Consider the following 26,489-nt stretch of genomic DNA (forward strand, 5'->3'; position numbering starts at 1 on the left):
TTTCCCCCAAAGACGTATGTGTCTGTTTACCCATGTTGTAACCGAATTCGTATTACCAAATGTTCTGATTTTCCTCAACTAGGGGAAAATATGGACACAAGCAAAAATCAGCTTTCACAGAAAATATAAATGGCTCATAAAACATGTTTAAAAAGCGCTCAACCCTACTCAAGCGGTTTTATCACATGACTTTCATGATGAATGAGGAGGAGCACCTTTTGCCGTGTTTACGAGGCAATTATAAATCTAGAGCCATGCTCCCCCACCTTGTTTTTATGCCATTGGAACATTAGTGCAGAACTCCTAATTACACGCAATTACAACCCATGCCCCCCTTTTTTGTGTGACCGAGATTTTAGGTTTTGTTTTGAAAAGCTGTACCACTCTGAAGTTATTAAGCTTTTTTTTTTTTTTTTGCATGGTTTTTTTTTTCCTAGTTTTTTTTTTTTTTACAATACTTTAGATTTTTCACTTTTAATTAATTGGGATTCAGTGGTCCTAATATCACTTGCTGATCTGTCCACCTCTTCCCTACTGGTTTGCAATGGTGCCTTTATCGTATACTGGTCTTCCGTTTGTCTACCAGACCCTCCTTATGGGGATGTCAAGTCACATATGAATGTGTGAAGCCACCTTCCTAGAGATTTTATTTTGGGGAAGCCTAGGAATCTTGAGGCATAATGCTATGACGAGGGAAAAGAAGTAAGCACCTTAGAGAGCAGCAAGGAGTATGTTCCAAAACTAGAGCTCTCAGTGGGGGACACTCCTGGCCCTCTATCTCAAGGGCATGGGACAGGTGGCAGGGCCCGAGGGCGTTAGAGCTCGGGAGGTGGCTCAAGGGGAAATTTACAACCTTATAAACTGCGATTTCTAAACCAGGTAGAAGGAAAACAAGTGGATTTAGCGTTCAGTTCAGACATTTTTAAAGGAATAACAAAATAAATGTAAGGAAAGCAAAAGGAAGGAAATCGTGCAAGCTGAGAGGAGAGAGAATAAATTCAATAACAGAGAAATGCCAGAACTGATAAATAGGGTTGGCTTTTGAAGAGAAAAAATTAAAAACTGCTAAACAACAACGAAGAAAACTGTGTAAAGCACAGTCATGGCAAAATGCTGATCAGAGATACTGACAACTTGTGTCTATTTCGTCTGTTCTAGGCTGAAAGAAGTAAATTAGTCTCTCACCTCTATTGTATTTTTTAAAGGTTCCAGTTAGTTAACATACAGGGTAATATTAATTTCAGGTGCACAATACGGTGATTCAATACGTCCAATACCAGGAGCTCACCGCAGGCGCACGCCTTAGTCCGAATCACCTGTTTCCCGCATCCCTCTACCCACTTCCCTTCTGGTAGCCGGCACTTTGGTTTTTGTAGTTTAGGGTCTGTTTCTTGGTTTATTTCTCTTTCTCTCTTTTATTTTTCCTTTGCTCATTTGTTTTGTTTCTTGAATTCTGTACATGAGTGAAATCGTATGCGATTTGTCTTTCTCTGGCTGACTTATTTCACTGAGCATGATACTCTCTAGCTCTATCTCATTGCAGATGGCAGGATTTTGTTCTTTCTTATGGTTGAATAATATTCCATTGTACATATACACTACCTCCTCTTTATCCATTCAACGGTCAATGGACATTTGGGCTGTTTCTGTAATTTGGCTATTGTAGATAACGCTGTTATAAACATTGCTGTGCATGTATCCCTTTGAATTAGTGCTTTTGTGCTCTTTGGAGACACCCATTAGCATGATTGCTGGATCATAGGGTAGTTCTATTTTTAACTTTTTGAGGAACCTCTATACAATTTTCCAGAGTGGCTGAACCGGTTTGCATTCCCACCAACAGTGCGCAAGTGTTCCCCTTTCTCCGCATTCTTGCCAGCACCTGGTACTTCCTGTGTTGTTGACGTTAGCTATTCTGACAGGTGTAAGATGATTTTGTGGTTTTGATTTACATTTCCCTGAGGATGAGCGATGTTGAGCATCTTTTCATGTGTCTGTTAGCCATCTCCTATGTCTTATTTAGAAAAATATCTATTCATGTCTTCTGCCCATTTCTAAATTAGGGTATTTGTTTTTTGGGTGTTGATTTGTATACACTTTTATGTATTTTGGATACTAGCCCTTCATTAGTTATGTCATTTGCAAAGATCTTCTCTCATTCAGGAAGTTGTCTTTTAGTTTTGTTGGTTGTTTCCTTCACAGTGCAGAAACATCTTATTTTTGCTGAAGTCCCTATAGTTTTTAGTTGTTTCTTTAGGTGTTATTTTTAAGTAATCTCTACACCCAGTGTGGGGCTTCAACTTACAACCCTGAGATTAAGAGTCCTGTGCTCTACTGACTAAGCCAGTTAGGCACCCCGGTTTGTCTTTGCTTCTGTTTCCTTTGCCTCAGGAGAAAGATCTAGAAAGAATTTGTTTGGCTAATGCCAAAGAAGCTATTGCATGCACTCTCTTCTAGGATGTTTATGGTTTTGGGTCTCACGTCCAGGTCTTTAATCCATTTTGAGTTTATTTCTGTGTGTGGTGTAAGAAAGTGGTCCAGTTTCATTCTTTGTCTGGAGCTGTCCAGTTTTCCCAGCACCATTTGTTGAAGAGACTTGTCTGTCTCCCATTGCATATTTTTCCCTGTTTTGTCAAAGATTAATTGACCATATCATTGTGGGTTCATTTCTGGGTTTTCTCTTCTGTTCCATTGATCTCTGTACTTATGTTTGTGTCTGTGCCATACTGTTCTGATCAGTACAGCTTTGTAGTATGACTTGAAGTCCAGAATTGTGATGCCTCCAGCTTTGCTTTTCTTTTTCAAGGTGGCTTTGGCTATTAAGGTTCTTTTGTGGTTCCGTATACATTTTAGGATAGTTTGTTCAAGGTCTGTGAAAAAGGCTGTTTGTATTATGATAAGGATTTCCTTGTATATGTAGATTGCTTTGGGTGGTATAGACATTTTAACAACATTTGTTCTTCCAGTCCATGGGCATAGAATGTCTTTCTAGTTCTCTGTGTCATCGTCAGTTTCTTTCATCAGTGTTTTATAGTTTTCAGCATACAGGTCTTTCACCTCTTGGGTTAGGTTTATTCCTAGGAATCTTACTATTTTTAGTGCAATTGTAAAAGGGATTGATTCCTTAATTTCTGTTTCTGCTGCTTCATTATGGGTGTATGGAAATGCGACAGATTTCTGTACATTGATTTTGGATTCTGCAACTTTACTGAGTCTGTTGAGCAGGTTTACTAGCAGGTTTTTGATGGAGTCTTTCGGGTTTTCTATATGTAATACCGTGTCATCTGAAAATAGTGAAATTTGATTTCTTCCTTGCTGATTTGGATGACTTTTATTTCTTTATTAAAATTTATTTTGGGGGACGCCTGGGTGGCTCAGTTGGTTACGCGGCTGCCTTCGGCTCAGGTCATGGTCCCAGCGTCCTGGGATGGAGTCCCACATTGGGCACCTTGCTTGGCAGGGAGCCTGCTTCTCTCTCTGTCTCTGCCTGCCAGTCTATCTCCCTGTGCTCACTCGCACGTGCTCTCTCTCTCTGACAAATAAATAAAATCTTTAAAAAAAGTAAAATTTATTTTTGTTTTTATTTGTTTTTTTCTTTAAGATTTTACTTATTTATTTGTCAGAGAGAGAGAGCGCAAGCAGAGGGAGTGGGGCAGAAGGAGAAGCAGGCTCCCCACTGAGCAAGACCCCCTCCCCTCAATCTGGGAATCAATCCCAGGACCCTGGGATCATGAGCTGAAGGCAGATGCTTAACCCACAGAGCCACCCAGGTGTCCTGGATGGCTTTTTGTTGTTGTTGTCTGCTCGCTGTGGCTATGACTTCCAGAACTATGTTGAATGATGGTGGTGAATAGTGGACATCCCTGTCTTACTCCTGACCTTAGAGGAAAAACTCTCAGTTTTTCCTCATTTAGGATGATATAAGCTATATTTCATACATGCCCTTTATTAAGTTGAGGTATGTTTCCTCTAAACCTACTTTGTTGAGGGTTTTTTTTTTTTTTTAATCATGAATGGATGTTGTACTTTGTCAGAAGCTTTTTCTGAATCTACTGAAATGATCATATGGTTTCTACCCTTTCCCTTGTTGATGTGATGTATCATGTGGATTGATTTGCAAATATCGAACCACCCTGGCAACCTAGGAATAAATCCCACTTGATTGTAGTAAGTGATTTTTTTAAATGTACTGTGGGATTCGGTCTCCTGGTATTTTGTTGAAGATTCGTGCATCTATATTTGTAAGAGATATTGTCTTGTGGTTCTCTTTTTTTGTGGTGTCTTTATTTGGTTTTTGTATCAGGGTAATGCTGGCCTCATAGAACGAATTTAGAAGTTTTCCTTCCTCCTGTATTTTTTGGAGCAGTTTGAGAAGAATAGTACTAACTCTTCTTTAAATGGTTAGAATTCGCCTGTGAGGCCATCTGGTCCTGGATTTCTGTTTGTTGGGAGTTTTTTTGATTACCGACTCAATTTCTCTGTTGGTTATCAATCTGTTTAAATTTTCTATTTCTCCCTGTTTCATTTTTGATAATTTAAGTGTTTCTAGGAATTTACCCATTTCTTCTAGGTTGTCCAGTATGTTGGCATACAGGTTTTCATAATATTCTCTTATAATGGTTTGTATTTCTGTGGTGTTGTTTGCTATTCTCTCTCATTTGTGATTTTATTTGTTTGGGATCTATCTTTTTGCTTTCTGATAAGTCTGGTTAGAGGTTTATCAATTTTATTAATTTTTTCAAAGAACAAACTCTTGGTTTCATTGATCTGTTCTTTTTTTTTTTTTTTTTTTTAGTTTCTATGTGGTTTATTTCTGCTCTCATCTTTATTATCTCCTTCCTTCCGCTGGGTTTAGGCTTTGTTTGTTGTTCTTTTTCTAGCTCCTTTAGGTATAAGGTTATATTGGTTATTTGAGATTTTTCTTGCTTCTTGAGGCCGGACTGTATTGCTGTGAACGTTCCTCTTAGAACTGCCTTTGCTGCGTCCCAAAGGTTTTAGATCATTGTGTTTTCATTTTCATTTGTTTCCCCGTATTTTTAAATTGCTTCTTTTGTTTCCTGATTGACACATTCATTGTTTAGTAGCAGTTATTTAATTTCCATGTATTTGTGGTCTTTCCAGATTTTTTTCTTGTGATTGAATTCTAGTTTCATAGTGTTGTCAGAAAAAGCGCATAGTATGACTTTGATCTTCTTGAATCTGTCGCGGCCTGTTTTGTGACCTAATAAATGATCTGTTCTGGAGAAGGTGCATCTACCCTTGAAAAGAATGTGTATTCTGCTCTTTTAGGATGGAATGTTCTGAATATATCTGTTAAATCCATCTGGTCCACTGTGTCCTTCAAAGCCCCTGTTTCCTTGTTGCTTTTCTGTTTAGATAATCTGTCCATTGATGTAAATGGGGTGTTAACATCCCCTACTATTATTGTATGATTATCTAGTTCCTTTTTGTTAGTTATTAATTGTTTTATGTATTTGGATGTTTCCGTGTTGGGTGCATAAATATTGACAATTGTTATACCTCTCTGTTGAATTGTCCTTATTATTATTATTATTATTATTGTTTTAAAAGATTTTATTTATTTGACACAGAGAGAGAGATCACAAGTAGGCAGAGAGACAGGCAGAGAGAGAAAGGGAGAAAGCAGGTTCCCTGCTGAGCAGAGAGCTTGATGCGGGGGCTCGATCCCAGGACCCTGAGATCATGACCTGAGCCAAAGGCAGAGGCTTAACCCACTGAGCCACCCAGGCGCCCTGTCCTCTTTATTGTTATACAGTGTCCTTCTTTGCCTCTTCTTACAGTCTTTGTTTTATTTTATTTATTTTTAAAAGATTTTATTTATTTATCTGACACAGAGAGAGAGATCACAAGTAGGCAGAGAGGCAGGCAGAGAGAGAGGGGGAAGCAGGCTCTCTCTGATGCAGGGCTTGATTCCAGGACCCTGAGACCATGACCCGAGCCGAAGGCAGAGGCCTAACCCTCTGAGTCACCCAGGTGCCCCACAGTCTTCGTTTTAAAGTCTAGTTTGTCCCTTATAAGTATTGCTAGTCCAGCTTTCTTTTCACATCCCTTTGGATGATATTCTCTATCCCCTCACTTTTTTTTTTAAAGATTTTATTTATTTATTTGACATATATAATGAGATCACAAGTAGGCAGAGAGGCAGGCAGAGAGAGATGGGGAAGCAGGCTCCCCACTAAGCAGAGAGCCTGATGCAGGACTCGATCCCAGGACCCTGAGATCATGACCTGAGCGGAAGGCAGAGGCTTTAACCCACTGAGCCATCCAGGCACCCTTTTTTTTTTTTTTTTAAGATTTTATTTATTTGAGAGAGAGAGACAGAGAGAGCATGAGAGGGGAGGGGTCAGAGGGAGAAGAAGACCCCCTGCTGAGCAGGGAGCCCGATGTGGGACTCGATCCAGAGACTCCAGGATCATGACCTGAGCTTAATCAACTGAGCCTCCCAGGCACCCCTCCCCAGGCAACCTAATATAGATTGCATATAGCAATCTATATTAGGTTGACAATCAGTTAAGTTTGAACCCATTCTTCTCTCCTCCCCACACTGAGGTATATATGATTATATTTTCTATCCTTTTTTTTTTTAAGATTTTATTTATTTATTTGACAGACAGAGATCACAAGTAGGCAGAGAGGCAGACAGAGAGAGAGAAGAGGAAGCAGGCTCCCTGCTGAGCAGAGAGCCCGATGCGGGGCTTGATCCCAGGACCCTGGGACCATGACCTGAGCCAAAGGCAGAGGCTTAACCCACTGAGCCACCCAGGCGGCCTTATATTTTCTACCCTTTTTTAAAATATGAGTTCCTTGAACGATTTTTTTACAGAAATGTTTATTTTTATTGATTTTGTGTCTCCTACATTTATACTGTCACTTTTGGTCTCTACTTTCCACTCAAAGAGTCCCTTTTAATATTTCTTGCAGGCCTGGTTTTGTGGTCATGCACTCCTTTAGTTTTTGTTCATCTGGGAGACTCTTTATCTCTCCCTCTGTTCTGAATGATAGCTTTGCTGGATTGTGTATTCTTGCCTGCTCATTTCCCCCTTTCAGCACTTTGAATATATCATGCCACTCTCTCCCAGCCTGCAAAGTTTCTCGGGTTTTCCCTTGTAAGTTAATAACTTCTTTTGCCTTGCTACTTTTAGGATTTTTTTTCTTTATCACCATATTTTACCAGTTTATTTACAATATGTCTTGGTGTTGGCCTGTTTTTGTGGATTTGATGGGAGCTCTCTGTGCCTCCTGGATCTGGATGTCTGTTTTCTTCTCCAGATTAGGGAAGTTTTTGGCTATTATTTCTTCAAATAAATTTTCTGCCCCTTTTTTCTCTTCTACTTTTGGGATTCTTATAATATGAAGGTTATTAAATTTGATGGGGTCAGTGAGTTCCCCAAGTCTATTCTCGTTTTGCATAATTCTCCTCTCTTTTTTTCAGCTTCATTGCTTTGCTTACTTTGTCTTCTAGGTCATTAATTCGTTTCTCTACTTCTTCCAGCCTGCTGTTCATTGCATCAAGCATGTTTCTAATCTTGCTTATTGCACTCTTCATCTCTGATTGATTCTTTTTTTAACTCTTTTATTTCTGGGGTAAGGGTCTCACTGATGTCTTCCATTCTTTTCTCAAGTCCAGTGAGTATCTTTATGATCACACCTGACATGAACGTATGTTTCACTTAGATCTCTGGCTTTGTTCTTACCTTGTTCTTTCATTTGGGATCAATTACTCTGTCTTCTCATTCTCTTGCATTTCTAATACACTCATACACTTTTTTTGTACACTTTTTAATAAACTTTTTTTTTTAGAATGGAGAGGGGCAGAGGGAGAAGGAAAGAGAGAATCTTATGCAGGCTTCATGCCCAGTGCAGAACCTAACACAGGGCTGGATCTCACAACTCTGACGTTATGAACTGAGCTGAAATCAAGAAGTGGACACTTAACCAACTGAGCCACCTGGGTGCCCTACAGGCATGTCTATTTTAAAATGACATTTCCCCACTAAAAATTCCCAAGCCTGTGATGTATTTAAACCTAAGGAGGGAGTTGCAGAAGACAGAAAATGAAAGGAGCTATGTCATAGAAAATAGTCTAAATGATTGGATCAGAAATAGTTCTGTTTTGGTGTCCAGCCAGTATGCTAACATACAAGGGAACGAGAAACATCCTCTCATTCTTGCATGAAGCAAGGTGTGGCTGCAAAGAACCCAGGGCTACATCAGCTTCTCAAGAACTGCATTACCCCCATGGAGTCCAGAAGGGGCAGACATAACGGGAAAAGGTTCAGCAGTGGTTGGTAGGTCAGGGTTGGGAAGGGAAGAAGGGTACCAAATGGTGGCTTGACATCAGAGGCAATGATAAAGTGCCTTCCAGATTCTTTACACATAGCAGGGGCCTCAACAAGAGACATAGAATCAGGCACACTGATCAGGAAAGAATGTCTGGGATGGTCGCTATGTGATTGTTGAGGATGGGATTCCTAGAAGTAATTAAGAGACGGCCACAGGGACAATGTGGGATGTGAGGATAGAGGTCAATAAAATATGAGTCTGTGATGTTATTACGAGCCATTTCAAGTCCCACATGCATATCCTTAGGAAGTATGGATTACCATAATATTCAGAAAATAAACACATTCGGGGCACCTGGGTGGCTCAGTGGGTTAAAGCCACTGCCTTCAGCTCGGGTCATGATCCCAGTGTCCTGGGATCGAGCCCTACATCGGGCTCTCTGCTCCATGCGGAGCCTGCTTCCTCCTCTCTCTCTCTGCCTGCCTCTCTGCCTGTCAAATAAATAAAATCTTTAAAAAGAAAATTAAAAAAAGAAAATAAACACATTTAACTGTAAAAACATAAAGAGATCAAATAAAATGATATTTCCCCTCCATTCACTGTTTCCTCTCTCATTCCAGCTCTGTTCCCCTGCCACTCTCATCCCCTAGCACCCACTTTTATGCATTTAACTATGTGTCCTTGGTTGGATGTGCATCACCGAGTGACACGCAGTGTTATGGTCTGAATTGTATCTCCACCTGTATAGAAGTTCTAACCCCCAGAACCTCAGAATGAAATCTTTAACAAGATAATTAAGTTAAAATGAGGTCTTTAGAATTGCCCCTAATCCAATATGACTGGTGTGCTTTCAAGAAGAGGATATTTGTATGGACTTTGGGGAGGGTATGTGCTATGGTGAGTGCTGTGAAGTGTGTAAGCCTGACGGCTCACAGACCTGTACCCCGGGGGCAAATAATATATTATATGTATTATATATAAAAATAATTTTAAAAGAAGAGGAAATTTGGACACAGACATGTATATGCACAGAGAAAAGACGACATAAGATGCACGGGGAAGATGGCCATCTACAAGCTAAGGAGAGAGGCCTTGGTAGGGACCTACCCTGCAGACACCTTGATCTCAGACGTCTAGCCTCTAGAATTGTGAGGGGTTACATGGCTGCTGTCTAAGCTACCAGTGTATTGGACTTGGTTACGGCAGCCTAGTAAACTAAGATACCCAGTGTTGTTGTATGCATGTGTTTGTTTTCTAATTTACATATATCATCTTAGAAATCTGTTTCTTTTTCTTCCCCTTAGTGCAATTTCTAAAAATGTTTTCTTTTTGCTTATCACATTTTCCACAGTACATGTGTACATTGATTTTTTTATTGTGGTAAAATATATTTAACATAAAATTTACCATCTTCTCCATTTTTAAATGTACACTTCTGGGTTGTTAAGCGCAGTCACATTCCTGTGATGTTTCCCTCTCCAGAAGTTTTTTATTCTCCCAAAACTGAAGCTCTACACCCATTAAACAACAATTCCACATTCTTCCCTTCCGCCAGCCCATGGCAACCACCATTCTATTTTCTGTTTCTGTGACTTTGAGACCTCTACGTATCTCCTATTAATGGAATCACACAAGGTTGTCCTTTTGTGCCTGGTTTATTCCACTGAGCATAAGGTCTTCAAGGTTCATTCGCGTTGTGATATGTATCAGCATTTCCTTCCTTTTTTTTTTTTTTTTAAAGAGAGAGAAAGGGAGCTACAGAGAGAGGGCAGGAAGGGGAGATAGACCCTCAAGAAGGCTCAAAGCCCAGTGGAGAGCCCGACACAGACCTCGATCTCACAACCCTGAAATCATGGCCTGAGCTGAAATCAAGAATTGGATGCTTAACCAACTGAGCCACCCAGGTGCACCGCATTTCCTTCCTTTTTCAAGGCTGAATAATATTCTGTTGTATGTCTATGCCGCATTTTTTTTAGTCCATTCATCTACCGATGGACGTTTCATTTGTTTTCACATTTTAGCTGTTGTGAATAAAGCTGCTGTGAACGTGGGTAGGGAAGTAAATGTTTGAGTCCCTGCTCTTGGTTCTCTTGGGCGTACACCCAGAGGTAAAATTGCCAGACCATATGGTAATTCTATGTTTAATTTTTTGAGGACCCTCCTTACTGCTTTCCACAGTGGCTGCACCATTTTACATCCCCACCAACAGTGCACAAATGTTCTGATTTCTCTACATTCTCGCCAACATTTGTTATTTTTGTTTTTGTGTTTATATAATAGTAAGATTAACGGGTGCGAATTTGGATCTCATTGTGATCTTTTTTGATTCTTATTTCATCCTGTAATGTTTTATTTTTGAATTCCAATCCTGCTTTATTTGTCATGTCGATATTATCGTCATTCTGTTACCTTGTAGACTGTAATTTCCAGCACTATAAAACCCTATTTTAAAAAACCGGAGTTTATGCAGTTTGTGTTAAGTTCAGCCTTGTCTGCTGTTCACGAGTATGACTCTGCCATTTTGTTTTGCATATTTCTCCTCTTTGCCAAGCCTTTTTATATTTATCTTTGGGGGTCACTTTGTTTTAGAAAATTCTTGTATATGATTCTATTCTATTGGGTTCTTCAAAAAGCACAGCCTGAGACCAACTCTCCCTTGCCACTCCTTTATTAGGAAATGCAATCCCAGGAAAGCCAGAGGAAGGGAACATCCCTGAAGGGCAGGGAAGTAAGACGGGCAAGTCTAAGTGTGCCCTAAGCAGTGGGTCACCACTTGGACATAAGAGGGAGTGCACGTCTGATCTCATGGGATCATCTTCCAAGAGGCCATATGCCTTTTCAGCTGTTTCTCATCACAGTCTGTACAAGGAGAGAAAGGAGGCAGAATTTACCTGGCAGCTTCCATCCCCCCACATTCTCAAATGTTCTCTCCACAGATGTTAACTCCCCTGCACTTCAGGGTCATGCAAGGTTGGTGCCCAGAGGGCCCAGGTGTCTCCTGCTTCTGCATCAATGTGGATGCCTCAGGGCGAGAGCGGGAGACACGCACAGGGGAGGGCTCAAGGCACCGCTGGCTGTCCCCGAAGGAAGTGAGCTGAGGCACGGAAGTTCATCATCTCAGCGACAGCTGGAACGGAGCGAGCAGCTCTGTCACCCTGACAATCTGCTAGAGAGCCTGACTTTGAGCAGTTTGCCCTGGAGCTGCAGGAGACAAGAGTCTCCTCAAAGGCTACCATACAGCTCCCCGGGGCACCTACAGATTCTGACGTCTGCTGTGGGCTACCCCGAACCTCTCATCTTCTTTCCTGCAGGGTTTCCACTGTTGCTCATACAAAGCTGGCCCATTCCATCTTTCTCATAATTCTCTTTGCCCCCAGACCATCCCATGCCATAGACATTCCATCTCCCAGCTGAGTCACCTCTTACCCACACTTCGCCCCACTGAACCACAGATGAAAACCCCAGGAAATCTGATGCCTCTTTGTGCTAACAGTGACCGCCACCCACTTTCCATAACAAGAGTCCTTGTTGCCAATAGACCTATAGGCAATTCAATGTCACAATCCTACGCCCAGAGTCTTCTCCTAAGGGCCACCCTTGGGACCAATGGTCTTTGGAGGCAAGTGTTGAGATGCAGCCTCGAGGTAAGGCGCGGAGGACTGTTGCTGTGTGAAGTGTGTTGGTACCCAAGCAGGGCAGGTCATCACCGAGAGGCCAGGACAGGACGGGTCAAAGGCCCTTGAGGTGTGTAAGGACCAGAGGCTCTGATGTGGTATGAAGAGATGTCTGATACAAAGGCACACCATAGATTTTCTTTCCCAACAAGGCTTGTCCTATTTGCATTTATTGATGTAATGTGATGGATAGGTTTAGTTCTCCTTCTGGCATCTTATTTTATATTACGCTGTCTCTCTTCGCTGCTTCTTTTGTTTTGCATCTTTTGCTCTGCGGTGTGTATGTGTTTTCTTCAGGTGATTTCACTGCATCACTCTCTTTCTTCCGGAACCAGCAGACTTTGTCAAGAAAAGATGTGTCAGATATGCTAAGATGTGTTGTGATGCATAAAGCCTGAGACCACACACGTGGGCGCTTCTCGCCGGTTTTACTGTTGTCTATTTCTGCTGCACAGAAATCCTGGTGAATTCCATTTTGCCCCATGCACACCAAATAGGACAAAAGGGTCGTGGGTTTATAACGACATGGGCAGCTTTAGCGAGAACATTCCTGAGAAAACTTCCATCTTGACTAGGGTTAATAAGACCCAGTCCTCTGCTTATGGTTTCCCCTGTCTGGTGAGTGGGAGGAGCTTCTGTGCACCAGCTTCTCATTCTTCATGTTCTACAGTTAGTTCCTTCTCCTCTCCCCATGGGGGCTCAGTGCGAGGTGCTGCGGCACACATTTCTGCTGCGATGGGACCCCTGGTTCTGCCCCTTCGAGCCCTCCCCTGGGTGAGGCTGGTGGGGCCCTCCTGTACCAGGACAGCTTGCAAAAACTGAATGATAGCGGGAGAGACTACAGACCCCATAAATCTATCCCACAAAACCCAAACTAAACATATCTCGTGTCAACCGTTCTCTCATTCCAGTCCTTTCCAATATCATCTGACATGAGGCGAGGGAAAATTCAGGCCAAAAAAAAAAAAAAAAAAAGATACTGGTCTTGAGGCGGCTCAGTTGGTGAAGCATCTGCTTTCAGCAAAGGTCGTGATCCTGGGGTCCTGGGATTGAGTCCTGCTTTTCCCTCCACCCACCCCTGCCCCCAACTTGTGCGTGGGCACACACACACACACACACACACTCTCTCTCTCTCAAATAAATAAATAAAATCTTAAAGAAAAAAGATACCGGTCTTAACTGACTGTACCCAAAACTGCCCTGTGAAAAATCTGCAAAAGCATATGCCCCTATGAAACATGATTTGGGGTCCTCAATCCTGTCCTTTAAAGGGGCTGTTGAACTGAGGGGCCCAAAGCTTAAGCTGTCTCCATGTTGTACCTCATGGTTTATAATTTAATGTAGAAACATCAATCACCTACAAATAGGTGTAAGGAAGTCCAACATAGTCTTTTCCCCATGATGACTGGTGTTCTTTAGGAAATACCAAAACCTTTTAAAAAATGTCTTCTTGTTTTTTTAGCTTCCTGTCTTACTGGTGCCTGGTCTACCAGTTGTACTAATGGGGTACTGATGGAGCCCAGAAAGCAAGAGATTCCTCTTCCCAAGAAAGGATTTACAGCAGCTCTGTTCCATCGAACTTTCTGCAATGAAGGAAGTGTCCTGTGTCTGTTCTGTCCAAGGTGGTAGCCACTAGCCACATGTTGCTAGCTATGAAGCCCTTGAAATGTGCCTGGTGAGACTGAATAACTGAGTTCGACTTAGGTTTAATGAATTAAAACTGAAATTAAAATAGCCACATGTAGCTGGTAGCTGCCACGTAAGGCAGAAGAGATTTGAAGCCACCAGAGTTGGAAATTGATAGAAAGAGGAGGAGATGGGGGGGGGGCACCCCATCCACGTGGCTGCAACCAGCCTGAGGTTTTTTGCTTGCTTGTCTGTTCACTTTTTTTAAAGATTTTATTTATTTATTTGACAGACAGAGATCACAGGTAGGCAGAAAGGCAGGCAGAGAGAGAGGAGGAAATAGGTTTCCCGCTGAGCAGAGAGCCGATGCGGGCCTCAATCCCATGAGACCATGACCCAAGCTGAAGGCAGAGGCTTTAACTCACTGAGCCACCCAGGCGCCCCTTTTGTTTGTTTTTCAAACTATTTTATTGAGGCATAATTGACGTACAAATTGTTGTACATATCTAATGCATACAACTTGAGTTTGGCGATAAGTACACACCCAAAAAACTATTCACCATGATCTATGCCATAAACATACCTATTGTCTCCAAAAGTTTATTTATTACTATTATTATTTATTACTATTATTTTTTATGTGTCTTATAAGAACAATTAACATAAGATTTACCCTCTTAGGGATGCCTGGGGGCTCAGTCGGTTAAGCAGCTGCCTTTGGCTCAGGTCTTGATCCCAGGGTCCTGGGATAGAGCCCTGTATCAGGCTCTCTGCTCAGCGGGGAACCTGCTTCCTCCTCTTTGCCTGCCTCTCTGCCTACTTGTGATCTCTGTCTGTCAAATAAGTAAATAAAATCTTTTAAAAATTAAAAAAAAAATTATCTTTATAGTAAATTTTTAAATATATAAATCAGTCTTCACTCTAGGCACTACACTGTGCAGTAGAATCTCTAGGTCTTTATTCATCTTGTATACCTGAAACTTTGCACCCCTTTGACTTCTGCCTCCCCCATTTCCGGCTCCCCCCAGCCCCTCACAACCACTATTCTATTCTCTGCTTCTGTGAGTGTGACTATTTTAGATCCTCCATGTAAATGAGATCGTGCACTGTTGTCGTTGGGTTGTCTGATTACTTTCACTTCCGGGTTCATCCTTGTTGCAAATGGCAGGACTTCCTTCTTTTTTAAAAGGCTGAATAATAGTCAATTGTATGTGCATGCTACATTTCCCCCCTTCTATCCATTGGTGAACCTTTAGATGGCTTCCCCGTCTTGGCTATTGTGAACAACGCAGCAAGGAACATGGGAGGGCAGGCATCCGTTTGAGATCCTGGCTTCAGTTCCTTTGGAGGTACACCCAGACGTGTGATTGCTGGATAATACGGTAGTTCTATTTTTAATTTCTTGAAAAAATTCTATTGTTTTCCACAGTGGTTATACCAGTTTACATTCCTACCAACAGTGTATCAATTGCTAATACTTACCTTTTGTCTTTTTGATACCAGCCCTCCTAACAGGTGTGAGATGATACCTCATTGTGGTTTTGGTTTGCATTTCCCTGAGGATTAGTGATACGGAGCAGATTTTCATGTACCTGTTCACCATGTGTATGTGTATGTCTTCTTTGGAGAAATATCGGTACAGTTCCTTTGCCCATCTTTTAATTGGGTTATTTGGGGTTTTGCTATTAAGTTGTAGGAGTTTCTTATATCAGCCAGGGGAGTTTTGAACAGAGAAAGCGCAGAGATAGTTCTGCTCAGAGCCCACTAGGGTTCTTGTCCTTCTCTCTCAGACTTTCTGGAACAGCCACGTAGGCCAGACTGAGGAGGAAGGAGGGGAGCTAACGAATCTGTTTGACACAGTGCCTAGGACCCATGAAAATATTTTAGTTTCTTTAAAAAATTAGAAGAAAAAAGGAATTTTTAGGCTGAAAAAAAGTTTTAATATATAATATTAATATATTCATCTTTATGTCAACCCACACATAAATATATATGTGTATATATATATATATATATATATATATATAATTTTTTTTTTTTTTAAATCAAGGAGCCCCTGAAAACAAAAGGGCGTAGGACGCACCAAAGTCTTAACGTGCGTTGGGGGGAAAGGGTGCTTCCTCCACCATTGAGCTCATCTTGGACTCCCACATATCTCCCAGGCCACCTCCCCTATTGAATGCTCCCCCAGAGGCCACAGATGAATTCCATGAATGGGTCTAAGAGAACCCAGGCTCTCCAGCAATCCCAGGGTCGGAACAGACTCCTGCCCCCAGGCTTGGAAAATGTCCCTCTCTGCTTTTACATACTTAGGCAGGGGAGAGTGGGGCGCTGGGGAGGGATTCAAGAGCTGTGGGGGAAGGCAGAGAGGGGAAATGCTCTGTGCTAGAGTGAGTTTACCAAGCCGAACCGGTACCACCCCTGGGATACCGACCCCGTACACAAAAAAGAATGGGCTCAGAGAGGTCGAGACACTTGCTCATGCTTGCGCAGCTGGGGTTCAAGCCTCAGTATGACACCCAAGCACAGATCCCTGGAACCCCTTCCCCAGCCACTGTGGGACCTTGGGCAGAGCACGAAGAGCCTCTTCTGTGCTGACCATCCTGCCATCCCTGAAGACTGTACCCTTTACTCCATTCCTGCTCCTTCCAGAGCAGATCCTGTAGGATCTCTGGGCCTTAATTTCCCCTTTGTTGGGACGTGCGTTGGGACGGGGTCTCCCTATAGGAACAAGGAAGACAGGGAAAGAGGAGGACTTGGCTCCCTCCCCCCCCGCCCCGCCCACAAAGAGGCCCCAACTGCGGGTCTTCCCGGAAGCCCACCTCCCGCGCGCGCCGTCCCGCGGCGGGATTTGGGCTCGGCCCCTTTAAGTCCCGCCAGGGCCAGCCGGGCCCAGACCGCGCCCTTCCCGGATCCGCGCCTGGGAATCGCTGCCCCGCGCGCGCCCCCCGCGCTCCCCCGCGCTCCCCCGCGCCGCGTCCGAGACCCCGCGCGCTGCCCGGGAGCGCCAGGCCTGCGGGCGTAGCGGCCGTGCGCGTCATGAGCCGCATCTACCACGACTGCGCCCTCCGGAACAAGGCGGTGCGGAGCGCACGACTGCCGGGGGCCTGGGACCCCGCCGCCCACCAGGGGTAGGCCGCTCTGCCCCCGCCTTCCCCGGTTCTCCGTCCCCCGCGTGGAACCCGGGCTCCGGGATTGGGGAGGGGACTGTGGTCCGGGTGCGGGGGGGGCAGGAAAGGCAGATATGGCCATAGCTACCCCACGACTCGCACCCCGGCGCTCCCCTCCGCCCTGCAGCCGGAGCGCACCCCGCAAAACACAGATCGGCTTCAAACTCCCCGCTGACCCCCCATATCCTTCCCGACCCTCAAAAGCACCGACCTTTGGCTCAACCCCTCCCTGGCTGCGGCTGTGAACTCTAGCCACTTGCCTCCGCGCCCTGCCTGCAGGCCTTGGCACAGGCCGGCCCACTTCCCGCCCCTGCAGGGAGGACGTCGTGCAGGGACCCCAGGAGCGCGGGGCAGTTGGCAGGGCCGTGGGAGGGCCGTGCCTGCCTGGTGGCGCGTGTGGGCTCCGGATGGGGAGGGGGTGGCTGTCGTCACCCGCACTGGAGAGGTTATGAGAACAAGTGGACCCTTCCATTTGCAGTTAGAAACACAAGAATTTGGAGGTGAGGCGATGGGTAGGGTAAGTCAGGTAGAGCGAGTTTCCATTTTCATCCCCATCCTTTCGTGTCCCCATCCCTCTCCCATTTCTGTGGCTCTAAAAAGGGAAGCCTCCGGTTCTTTTATGAAAACTAGAAGAGGGAAGCGGCAATCTAGTTCCTCTTGGGCTAGTCATGGAACTTCTAAGCTTGGGTTTTCCCACCTCTAGGTGGATACGAGCGAGGAGAAGAATAGAAAGTCCTTTAAGACAGGTGGGGGGAAAAAAACCCAAATAGTTGAAAAAGAAACTCTATAGCAGCTTAGATCCCTTCCTCAAATTTGGCTTAATAAAAAAGTAAAATCCTTTATATTTAGTAAGCACTTAATAGTATATAAACCCCTGCACTTACATGATCTTATGCTGTGGTCATCACAGAAGCAGAGTGAGGTGGCTGTTACTCTCCCATTTTCTAGCTAAGAAGACTGAGGCTGTGCATTACAGTAAACCCTTGGGGGAGGGGCCACAGCTTGGTCTTGCAGCCTGAGGCTGTCCCCCCCCACCCCACCCTCTGCGCTGGGTCCCAGCCTTTGGGGCCCTCCGAGGAATGGAGGACCTGTTCAGTACCAGGCCTACTTGGGGGCCAGGCGACTAGGAGACACTTGTGGGCCCTGCTACGGTCCCAGTGCAGGCCCCGACCTGGGCCATTGAACGTGTGGTTCTTCGCTGACGACTGACAGAAGCAGTGGATCCCTTCTTTCTCTCTCATCCCCAGGGGAAACGGCGTTCTGCTGGAGGGAGAACTGGTCGATGTGTCTCGCCACAGCATCTTGGACGCCCGTGACAGGAAGGTGAGGATGCTTGCTGGGGGACACCAGCAGGCACTGGCTTCCTGGTCCTCAGCCACCAAGCCATCTCCCTGTGCTCGGCTCTGCCAGTGCGCAGAGTTGGGGTACAGCTCATTCCTGGAGGGGCTCATGAGGCAGGTGGGGGGTGAGTGGGGAGATAGCAGCCCAAAGGGGCCACTGGGTGGAAAGGGGCCAACTGGGACTGTGCTAGGCAGAGGACAGAGGGCAGGACCTGGGTTCTTGCTGATAAGACAGAGCAGCCCTAACCCCATTGGGGCTGGGATTGGGAGGGTGGGAGCAGAAGCGGTGAGGTGACTGGTTCAGGGCTGAGGCTGTGGGTGCTGTGTGGCCGGAAGGCGCTGTGAAGAGGGCCTGTCACCTTCTGTTTAGAGTGCTGGGAGCCTTACTGGCTGCGCAGGATGAGTGGCTCTTTATTCTGGGAGGGCCGAGGGCCCAGACTTCTGGCTTCTGGTCTGGCGGTTCCCACTGCCCTGGGGCCTAATGGACAAGGGGAGAGCGGGTTAGCAGCCTGTGTGGTTGTGAGCGGCTGGCAGTGACCTTCCCCTTTCTGAGTACCACATCTGTTCCTGGGAGGCTGCGTGTCCTTGGAACTTTTTGGAATTGCATTATTTTAAATGTACTGGTGGAATTTGCTATCAGAAGGACCCTTGAAGTTCTCCCTCTGCAAAGCGGTGAATCTCTTGGCGCGGTCCTGCTCTTCTTTGAGCACCACTGTGTGTGGCTGGGCACTTTGGAAGTCTGGGTTTCTAGGACGTCCTTGTGCGTACAGGTGGGGACACTGGGGTGGGGGGTGGGTTGCTGTGTGAGGGGCCTTTGTCCAGCCTACAGTCTGCGTGATCAACCCTGGGGGGGGCTTCAGCTCCCATGTCCTGGGACCTTCTTCCCTTGCCCTCTCACGTCCCTGGGGTCATGCCCTCTGTCACCACGCCATCTCAGGAGTGCTCACACACACCTCTGCTGCTTGCCGGTGTCGCTTTCCCGAGCACTAGATCTGAATTTCCGCCCCCTTTCATATAGCCCCGCTCTCGTGTGCTGACCACCTTCATTCCTTGATCCCTAAAGCCAAGCTCATCTCGGTGCCCCCAAGGCAGGCCAGAGGCCTTGTGCTGCTCAGCGCCTGTTGCTGTCCTGTGGCCCTGGGGAGAGCCTCCGCTCCCCCACCCCCTCCTTAGTGTGCAAGTCAGGAGGGTGGATAACCAATCCAGAGCTCCCAGCCCCCCATCCAACAGAAAGTGGATGGAGCCTTGCAAAGCCAGTGCTAGTTCACTCCAGCCTGTTGTGGGGCTCTCTCAGCCCTGCCCAAGCTTGCCCCCCTCAGCTCCCCTACCCTATGATAAGGCAATACACCTCCCAGCTGCTGGCCACAGGCCTGCAAACCTCCACTGTCTCTTCCTCCCCTCTCCCCGAGGCGAGCCGTGCCTGGTCCTATTGGCCTCCTCCCTTGACCATCCCTTCCCCGCCCTTCCCTTCCTCTTGCCACTGGCCTCGGATGAGCCTCAGGAACCTAGCCTGTCCTCCTCAAACCTTGCACCCGCCCCTCCTGCCTTCTGGCTGCCCCCAATGCTTGTCCTTGCCCTGCTGCCAGCTCGTTTCCCGAAAGACCTCTCTTAGGATCTCACTGCCACTCAGAAACCTTTGAGGATCCCTTCTTGTCTACCAGATCAAGTCCAAACTCTGAATACCAACGCAGGGCCCATCGTGAATTGATGCTACTTGTATTCTCAGCCTGGATACCCACGAGGCCCCTGCATTCCCCATGTCACTCAGACATGCACAAGGGACCTTGACTTTGATTTCGTACTGGTCCCAGGCTTTGAATAGTCTCCCTTCACCCTTCTTCCCCCGCAGTCCTAGGATCTCCCCCCTTCAAGACCTTGCCTTTTCTGTTTTTCCTGGGAGGTGGATTCCTCTTCTACAGTCTTGGGGGTGTGTGTCATCTGCCTGTTTGGCTTAGAGCCGCTGGCAAGCGGTGTTGACGGCACCCTCCGTGTTTTCCACCGTGCTGCCTCCTCTGTCATCTCCTTGAACCTTTGTAGCATTCCTGAAAGTAAACAGTGCATTGTCCCCATGCCACAGGGGAAACTGAGGCTGGGAGGGACTTGCCCCAGGTCCCACATGTGTTGGAAGAGGCACTATGGCTGCCCTCACTCAGAACTCCCTTACAGTGCCCTTTCCATGACACTTGGGTTTTTCACTCCCGCGTTGCAGTATTTGGGGTCCTTGTCGCTTGGGTTATAGTTTTTTGTCTGTGTTTTCTGTCTCTGGCTGGGTGGAGACCCTGGGGTCAGGCCTGGGGCCTGCCATTTCACAGCTGTCTACGTGGTTCATTTTGTGTCACAGATGCTGTGCTAAGCACATGATTAGATGAATGAATGACTGTGGTGGGGGGGATGTGGCATCTGCCCAAGCTTGAGTCTCTTTCAGCGCTGAGGTGGGATTCAGGATGGAGGGAGAGGTTGGGGGACGGTTTGCCATGGAGCCCTGTGGGGAGTGTGTGTGTTGGAGGTCGGTGGGAGGGAAGCAGCCCCCCACTCTCTCTCTGGCCCCAGGAGCGCTACTACGTGCTGTACATCAGGCCCAGTCGCATCCATCGCCGGAAGTTCGACCCCAAGGGAAATGAAGTTGAGCCCAACTTCAGCGCCACCAGGAAGGTCAACACGGGCTTCCTCATGTCGTCCTACAGTAGGTATCCTCCATCATTCCTCCCTCAGGGCCTCCTGAGCCTGTGGCCTTTCTGTGTCTCTAGGGGGTCCCTTGGCCCTAGTGAGTGTCTTCTCAGTATGGCTGGCCTTGAAGCCTATGTCTGACCTGAGCCCCTGGCTGGACTCCTTCCTGCCCCCAATTTCACTCAGAGGATCCCTAGGGCCCCACCTCAATCCTGAGGGCCTGGCTGGCCTCCCACCTCCCGTCGACCCCTGGAGTCTGGCAGAGTCGTCCATGTACCGTGTATTCTGGGCTCTCGCTGCCTTCGTGCCCAGGCTCCATTTTCCTGCCCAAATTCCCTTGGGATTCTTAGGCCCTTTGTGACTTCATTCCTCTTTCCAGTTTTGGCTCTACAAGGACGTCTTTGCCGTCTGGCCCTGTGGAAGAAGGTTTCAAGGTTGAATGAGCATCCATCCATCCGTCCCTCTGTCCGTTTACTCATTCATGCTCTCAGTTGTCCGTTCATTCTCTGATTATTTAACGAGCATCTGTGCTGGACCAGGCCCTGAGCCTCGTGTGGAGCTGCCTGTTCGTCCCTGGACGAACATGACTCAGACCTGCACTCGAGATGTCCTCAGTCTGGTAGCAGAGATGGACGGGTCCGGGACTGGAGCCCAGGCAGGCACGGTCAGGGGCTGCCCTGGAGCAGGGGACAGTAGGACCAAATGCTGAAGGAAAAGCAGGAGTCAGCAGGGTGCCAGGGCTGGGAAGGGCGTTTTAGGAGGGGGCTGTGTACCAAGGCATGCTGGAAGCTGGAAGCCCCTGATGCAGGGGGAGGAGAAGCATCTAAGGAGGCAGGGGCCAGGTCGAGAAGGGCCCCAGAAGGGACACTCACTCAAGGGTTCAGGGAAACTCCATCATGAGTAGTTTTAAGTAGAGCGACATGATTAGAACGCTTTTTAACAATCCCCAAGGGGAGACCAGCAGGCCTGTTAGGAGGCTGTGGTGGCTGGATTAAGGGCCTGTGGGTGGGGATGGAGAGACTGGACAGATTGGAGACAGAGGAGGGACCGTGGCCTCAGTGCTTGGAGACAAGGAGAGTGAAGGAGGAATCAGGGACAACCCCCGGGGTTTGGGCTTGGCTGCAGGTGTGGGGAGAAGCGTTCTCTCTGTGACCTGTGGTCGCAGTTTCAGGTAGAGGGGCCTGCCAGTGCACTGGGGCCTTGGGGCCACAGTTCTAGAACGCAGGAAGCAGGCTGGGTTGGAGGCACATGTTCAGAAGTTGTTACGCATTGCTGGTCCTGAAGCTAGGAAAGTGAATGGAGTTGCCCAGGAGGCCGTCTTGGGGAAGAGCGACCTGGAGAACAGGGAAGGAGCCTGTGAAGGGCAGGAGAGGGACCCCTGCAGAGGCCAGGGTTGGGGGGAAGCCTATGTATCTCTGAGGCCCAGTGAAGGTGGGGGTGAGGTAGTGATGAGGTCAGGTGCTGTCTCAGCCCCAGGAAAGTGGGGGCCACTGAGCCTCCAGTGGGCTCACAGTGAAGAGCTCCCAGTGACCCTAGTCGGGGTGGGGGTAGGGGCTTCTGAAGTAGTGGGTGTCAAAGGCAGAATCCAGGAGAGCATTGAGGAAAGATCTGGTAGGGAGAAGGAGAGCCCGGTCCCCGAGGAGGGGGAGTGGATAGGATCTGGAGCCCAGATCTGGGGGAGCTGGCTAGAGGCCGGAGGGGGACCCGTGGTCCTTTGAGATGGAAACAGAAGGGAGGAGGAGAGGTTTCATGTGCTTATCAGTAGATTGACAGGCAGGTGGTATTAGGGGGTTCTTGGGAAGTGGAGGTGAGGTGGTTTGGTTCCTCAGGGACGTTGAGCAGAGCAAGGGCTGAGGAGTAGGGAACAGTTCGAAAGCCCCTAGTGGGAGTGAGGTATGTGGGGGAGCCCCAGAAAGCTCCTGATGTTCCTGACGGAGCTTGGAGGTTTTACACTCTGAATGGAACAGTGTGGGCTCCATGGGCCAGCTGGCTTCTCTCTCCAGCCGAGCCCTGCCCCCATCTGTGGGCGTCTATTGGTGTGGAGAGGGCCACTTGCGGGACAGTGTTGGGTTGCTGAGCTGGAGGGTGGCTCTGCACACCTTTGTGAGGTCTCAGGGCCTTGCGAGTCCTCACTTCTCAGTCTGGGACACCGCTGCCCACCCCCCACGCCCTGGTCCCCAACCCGGGATCTCCAGATTTGGGACATTCGGGCCTGGCAGGTGAGCCTGTGGGAATTCTCCCTGAACCTCGAGCTTTGCCGGGACTGGGATGAGCAGGCCAAGGGGGAGGACGGGCATCGCCACGGTTGGCTACTCATTCCAGCAGCTCCAGCCCTACCAGGAGCGCCCGAGAGCCGGGAGAGGACCCCGGCTCATCACTGCGGCCTCCGTGGGGAGGCACGTGTGGAGGCTTTGCATCCTGCCTCTTCCCCTGACTAGCTGTGTGACCTTGGGCAACTCACCTGACCTCTCTAAGTCTTCGTTTTTTCCTGTGTCAAAAAGGCATAATTAAGACATTTACTTGCATTGAGGGTTTCCCGCATGCCAGGCACCGTGCTGACTGCTTTCGTGTTACTTCATGTACACCTCACGTCAGTCCTAGCAGGTGGGTACCGTTTTTATCCCCACCTGTCAGGCCCAGGGAGGTTAAGTCACCTGCGTGAGCTCACATGGCTTGCAAACAGATCGGCACCAGGCAGCCTGGCTCTGGGGCCCACATCCATACCTCCTCTGCCAGGAAGCCCTCGGTGAGTCCTGGCACCATGGGGATGCGAAGCCTTCACTTCAGGTATTTCCGTGTGTGTAGAGCCCTCCAGCCTCACCTGGTTCCCGAAAGGTCCTCCTGCGTGCTTGCCACTCCAGCAGTAACGACCTTCTCGTGCTGTGTGCCTGCAGAGGTGGAGGCGATGGGGGACACCGACAGGCTCACGCTCGAGGCCCTGAAGGCACTGGTACAAAAGCCAGAGCTGCTTGCGCTGACGGAGAGCCTTACCCCGGACCAGACAGTGGCGTTCTGGATGCCTGAGTCAGAGATGGAGGCCTTGGAGCTGGAGCTGGGGGCCGGGGTACGGCTGAAAACTCGAGGCGACGGCCCCTTCCTGGGTGAGCATGTTCCTGTGGCCTATAGAGGCTCCTGGCCTCCTGTCTGAGGCTCCCCTACCCCGCCTGCTCAGAGCTCATGGGAGCAGGCCAGGTCTGCTTAGTCATGTGGTCTGTTCCTAAGTGTCTGGACAAGTGCCCTGGGGCCAACAGCCTAAACACTCTGGATCCCTCCCCGAGGGCACCCAGGTCTAAGAGAACAGTGGTTTAACCCGGGCCTAGGGGACCCCAGCAGATCAGGCCAGCCCCCAATATGTTTCCAAAATAGGGAGACGGGGCCATTCAACTTCTTCCCTTCTTTCAGAGTCCTTAGCCAAACTTGAGGCTGGAACAGTGACCAAGTGTAATTTTACTGGTGATGGAAAGACAGGGGCATCCTGGACAGACAACATTATGGCGCAGAAGTCTTCGGCGGGAGCCACGGAGGAGACCCGAGAGCAGGGGGACGGGGCCGAGGACGAGGAGTGGGTAGGTCCTGAGCGATAACCGTGGGCCCGGCGTTGGTACAGTTTATCTCTCGACAGGAATTTTGTCTGTAGGGGCTGAGGTTGGGTGTAGGACAAGGACAGGGCAACATGCATTGTATGCCCCCAGCTTTGGTGGAATTCTACAGGATTCCCAAGATTGAGTCAGCCTCAGGAAGATTCTTTTCAAGGAGTGAAGGGTGACCACTTGAGACCTTTCTTTTTTGGTGGGTCTGAGCTATGCCAGTCTACAAGAAAGTCCCAAAGATTAATAAAAGCAAGGGATGGAAAAAATGGACCATGGAGGGGAACCAGTGAAACCTGATGCCGTTGGATCTCCAAACATTTTCACTTCAAGTGAATACATTAGCCATGTTGTGGCAGCTGAGCTGAATGAGCTCTTTTTTTTTTTTTTTTTTTTTTTTTTTTTTCCCTCCTTCATTCTGGGCTCCCTGCCCAAAGTGGCTAGAAGATGGCTGGCTTGGTCCTCACTAGGTTGTTGTGTGTGTGTGCCAAAGATCAGCCCCCTAGTTGATCTTCAGTCCATCCGCAGTGGATGTGTTTTTCTGAAGCTTATTTCACCTGAAGATTTGAATTGATGTCAAAAGGCCCCAAACTGAACACTTAAAACAAAGTCCCAGGAAGATGGGCTATTTATCTAGGTGATGCTGATAATGACATTTGCTGGAGAAAGCAGGGAAGGAAGAATGGAGGGTCTGGATTCCTCTTTGTCGTAATAAAGTGAGTCTTGGAATGAAACATGATCGGAGCTGCCAGGCCAGCTCCCTGGTCCGCTTGAACAAGGTGAAGCCAAGAAAGGTGGCTGAGGGCTCCACTCAGTGGGACCCTTGTTGGTCTGGTGACTTGTAGAAGACTTTTGTGAAATGCACTTTGTTCACTTCTCTTCCCTTAACCCCTAGGATGACTGAGGTGAGTGGGCGTGAAGCGTCTCTGAGGCCACCAGCGCTGCTGAGACTATGATCTGTCAACATCTACTCTGGAGTTCAAGGGAGCGGTCCACTAAGTCTTCCATGGTTCTTCCTCCAGCTGCCCCAGAATACTCTTGGAATAAGCACTGCTAAAGTCAAATCCATGACCATGACATGACCAATGTCGCCCCATGCTGTGGCTCCTGGAGGGGCCCTCCCTGGATGTGAGTCTAGATCTCCTAGATCTTTCCACTGTGGCCCCTTGCCCTGAATGGCAGCCTTGTTTCTAGAGGCAGGCAGTGGAATTGAACTTGGTCTTGGTGTACACTTGGGGAATGTCCCTCATCTGCATGCTTTCCCCTGTCCTTGTATATCCTGTCTTCCTCCCACACCTGCCCCCTGCCACCAGGGCTCTGAGCTGTAGCCTTTACTCTTCTGTTCAAACCTCCTTGTTCCCTCTATGCCCTTTTCCTTCCCCAGAGCTGCCAGTTCTTTATTCGTCCTCTGGTTCTCTGCAACATTGAGGGGCTTCCTGTCTCCTGACCTCCCCTGGCTGCTGTCTGATGGGGATGTTGTTCTCAGGGAGGCCTAGAGTCTTCCCAGGTGTGGCTGGTTGGTCCCCATCTTGCAGGCTCACTCTACCAGGCCACATTTTGATAACACCTGTCGTTATTGTTTTGTACTTTGAGAACTTTTTATGAGTGAGTAAACCTTCAGAAAAGGATTCCTGTGCATTGACTGGTTCATGTCAGGTGTCAACAGTCTTCCAGCTGAGCAGTGATCCTATAAGAAGGAAGCTGCGTCTTTTTGATCATGAACATCCCCTTGCTGGGTACTGTTCCCGCACTCAGATCTGAGACGGGTTGTGGAGTCAAATGGGGCAGAGACTTGGTGACATTCGGATCCTGCTGGCCTCAGGGACAAGATAGGGGGGTGGTGAACTAACAATTATGGAGTCCCCTAATATGTCAAACACAGCACTAGATGCTTTCCATGACGGTAACTTAGCCACTGACCTGCTTCCCGGTATGAGCACCCATATCCCCTGTTTTTCAAAAGTTTATGTTATAACACTTGGCTTTTATGAAAGACCTACCTTAGTACCTGTTTTTTCTAACCAAAAGAAATCTGCAGAGGGTTTTCATTTTTGTGATAATAAGGCCAAAAAAAAGAAAACAGCATTCAGCATTTGTTTCGCCGGGAGCCATTACAGAGAC

The 26,489-nt window shown here is 47.6% G+C and overlaps 1 protein-coding gene across 1 annotated transcript; it reads left to right on the top strand.

Annotated features, from left to right (window-relative positions):
* The first annotated feature begins 16,441 nt into the window (after positions 1 to 16,441).
* On the top strand, positions 16,442 to 25,995 carry LOC116592029 (arpin). Its single transcript, XM_032345561.1, has 6 exons — positions 16,442 to 16,735; positions 18,022 to 18,097; positions 20,665 to 20,797; positions 23,676 to 23,882; positions 24,184 to 24,347; positions 25,264 to 25,995. Exons 1-6 carry the CDS (start codon positions 16,644 to 16,646, stop codon positions 25,270 to 25,272), a joined length of 681 nt encoding a protein of 226 aa, XP_032201452.1. The 5' UTR covers positions 16,442 to 16,643; the 3' UTR covers positions 25,273 to 25,995.
* The last annotated feature ends 494 nt before the right edge of the window (positions 25,996 to 26,489 follow it).

The sequence above is a fragment of the Mustela erminea genome, chromosome 5 (genome assembly GCF_009829155.1).
Source record: "Mustela erminea isolate mMusErm1 chromosome 5, mMusErm1.Pri, whole genome shotgun sequence".
NCBI classification, from domain to species: Eukaryota; Metazoa; Chordata; class Mammalia; order Carnivora; family Mustelidae; genus Mustela; species Mustela erminea.

What these genes read in the sequence shown, in the direction of transcription:
- LOC116592029 (XM_032345561.1), top strand. Translation starts at nt 16,644, where the DNA reads ATGAGCCGCATCTACCACGACTGCGCCCTCCGGAACAAGGCGGTGCGG. An exon ending in CTTCCTCATGTCGTCCTACA is followed by an intron (nt 20,798 to 23,675) that starts GTAGGTATCCTC and finishes GTGTGCCTGCAG; the next exon opens with AGGTGGAGGCGATGGGGGAC. An exon ending in AGGCGACGGCCCCTTCCTGG is followed by an intron (nt 23,883 to 24,183) that starts GTGAGCATGTTC and finishes CCCTTCTTTCAG; the next exon opens with AGTCCTTAGCCAAACTTGAG.